This window comes from Histoplasma capsulatum, genomic scaffold, assembly GCF_000149585.1.
Source record: "Histoplasma capsulatum NAm1 scaffold_8 genomic scaffold, whole genome shotgun sequence".
NCBI lineage: Eukaryota > Fungi > Ascomycota > Eurotiomycetes > Onygenales > Ajellomycetaceae > Histoplasma > Histoplasma mississippiense.
Window position 1 is genome coordinate 709,024 of NW_001813975.1, and position 924 is coordinate 709,947.

Below are 924 nucleotides of genomic sequence, written 5' to 3' on the forward strand. Positions count from 1 at the left end.
CACGGGAACCACTGGTATTCTACGATACCCAGGGTGGAGATTCCCTCGAGAAAGTCGAGGAACCTGCTGTTATGCCGAAGTCAGAACGCTTAGATAGTAGCACCTCTTTGCCGAGAGTAAGAGTAATGAAATGGAAGCATATCTGGTCGCTAGACACGTTGAAAATTTAATTGGGGCTGGTGTAAAACCAGAAGATGTCGCCGTCGTGACGCCATACAATGCACAGTTAGCTTTATTGTCTAGCATGTTGAAAGACAAGTATCCTGGACTCGAACTAGGGAGCGTGGATGGGTTTCAAGGACGGGAGAAGGAGGCTGTCATCGTGAGTCTTGTGCGTAGCAACCCAGAGCATGAAGTTGGGTTTCTTGCCGAGAAGAGGCGATTAAATGGTACGTTGCTTTCGTTTCCAATGATCCCATGGACAGTTGCTTTTTCTCTGTGTGAACAGTAGCAGCCATCGTAATGTCAGCAACTGCCATAAGGATGAAGCAGACAATTACATGAGTTAATAAATGTCTTTCAAAACCTAGCTGACGCCAAAATTCGCAGTCGCAATGACCCGTCCCAAACGTCATTTGTGCATATGTGGGGATTCTGAAACAATTCGTGGGTAAGTAAAATGACTGTTTCCATTTCGACCTCCTCTATCTCCCCTAGCTATCGTTATGAAAGTTTCGATTTCCTCCCATCAAGACATCGAACCAAGTGTATTATTAGCAACATATGTGGACATCGTTTTAACTCATGGCCTTCCACTTTCTGGTCCTCTTATCAATAGTGGCAACCAATTCCTACGACGGTGGGATGGATTTCTTGGAGGAAAATTCGGATCTGCGATATCCCGACGCTGGCGAATACATGCAATCTTAAAGACCGGACATAGATCTGAGGAACGCATCTGTTATATTCCCTGAAAGCAATAAA

The 924-nt window shown here is 45.1% G+C and overlaps 1 protein-coding gene across 1 annotated transcript in view; it reads left to right on the forward strand.

Annotated features, from left to right (window-relative positions):
* Positions 1–914, forward strand: part of HCAG_07198 (hypothetical protein) — a gene marked incomplete at both ends in the record, with an annotated part of 1,137 nt that extends 223 nt beyond the window's left edge. Inside the window, 3 exons of the mRNA XM_001537726.1 lie at positions 154–389; positions 550–610; positions 779–914. Of these exons, the coding sequence (XP_001537776.1) occupies positions 154–389; positions 550–610; positions 779–914 (433 nt within the window). The remainder of the gene's footprint in view (positions 1–153; positions 390–549; positions 611–778) is intronic.
* Between the last annotated feature and the right edge of the window lie 10 nt (positions 915–924).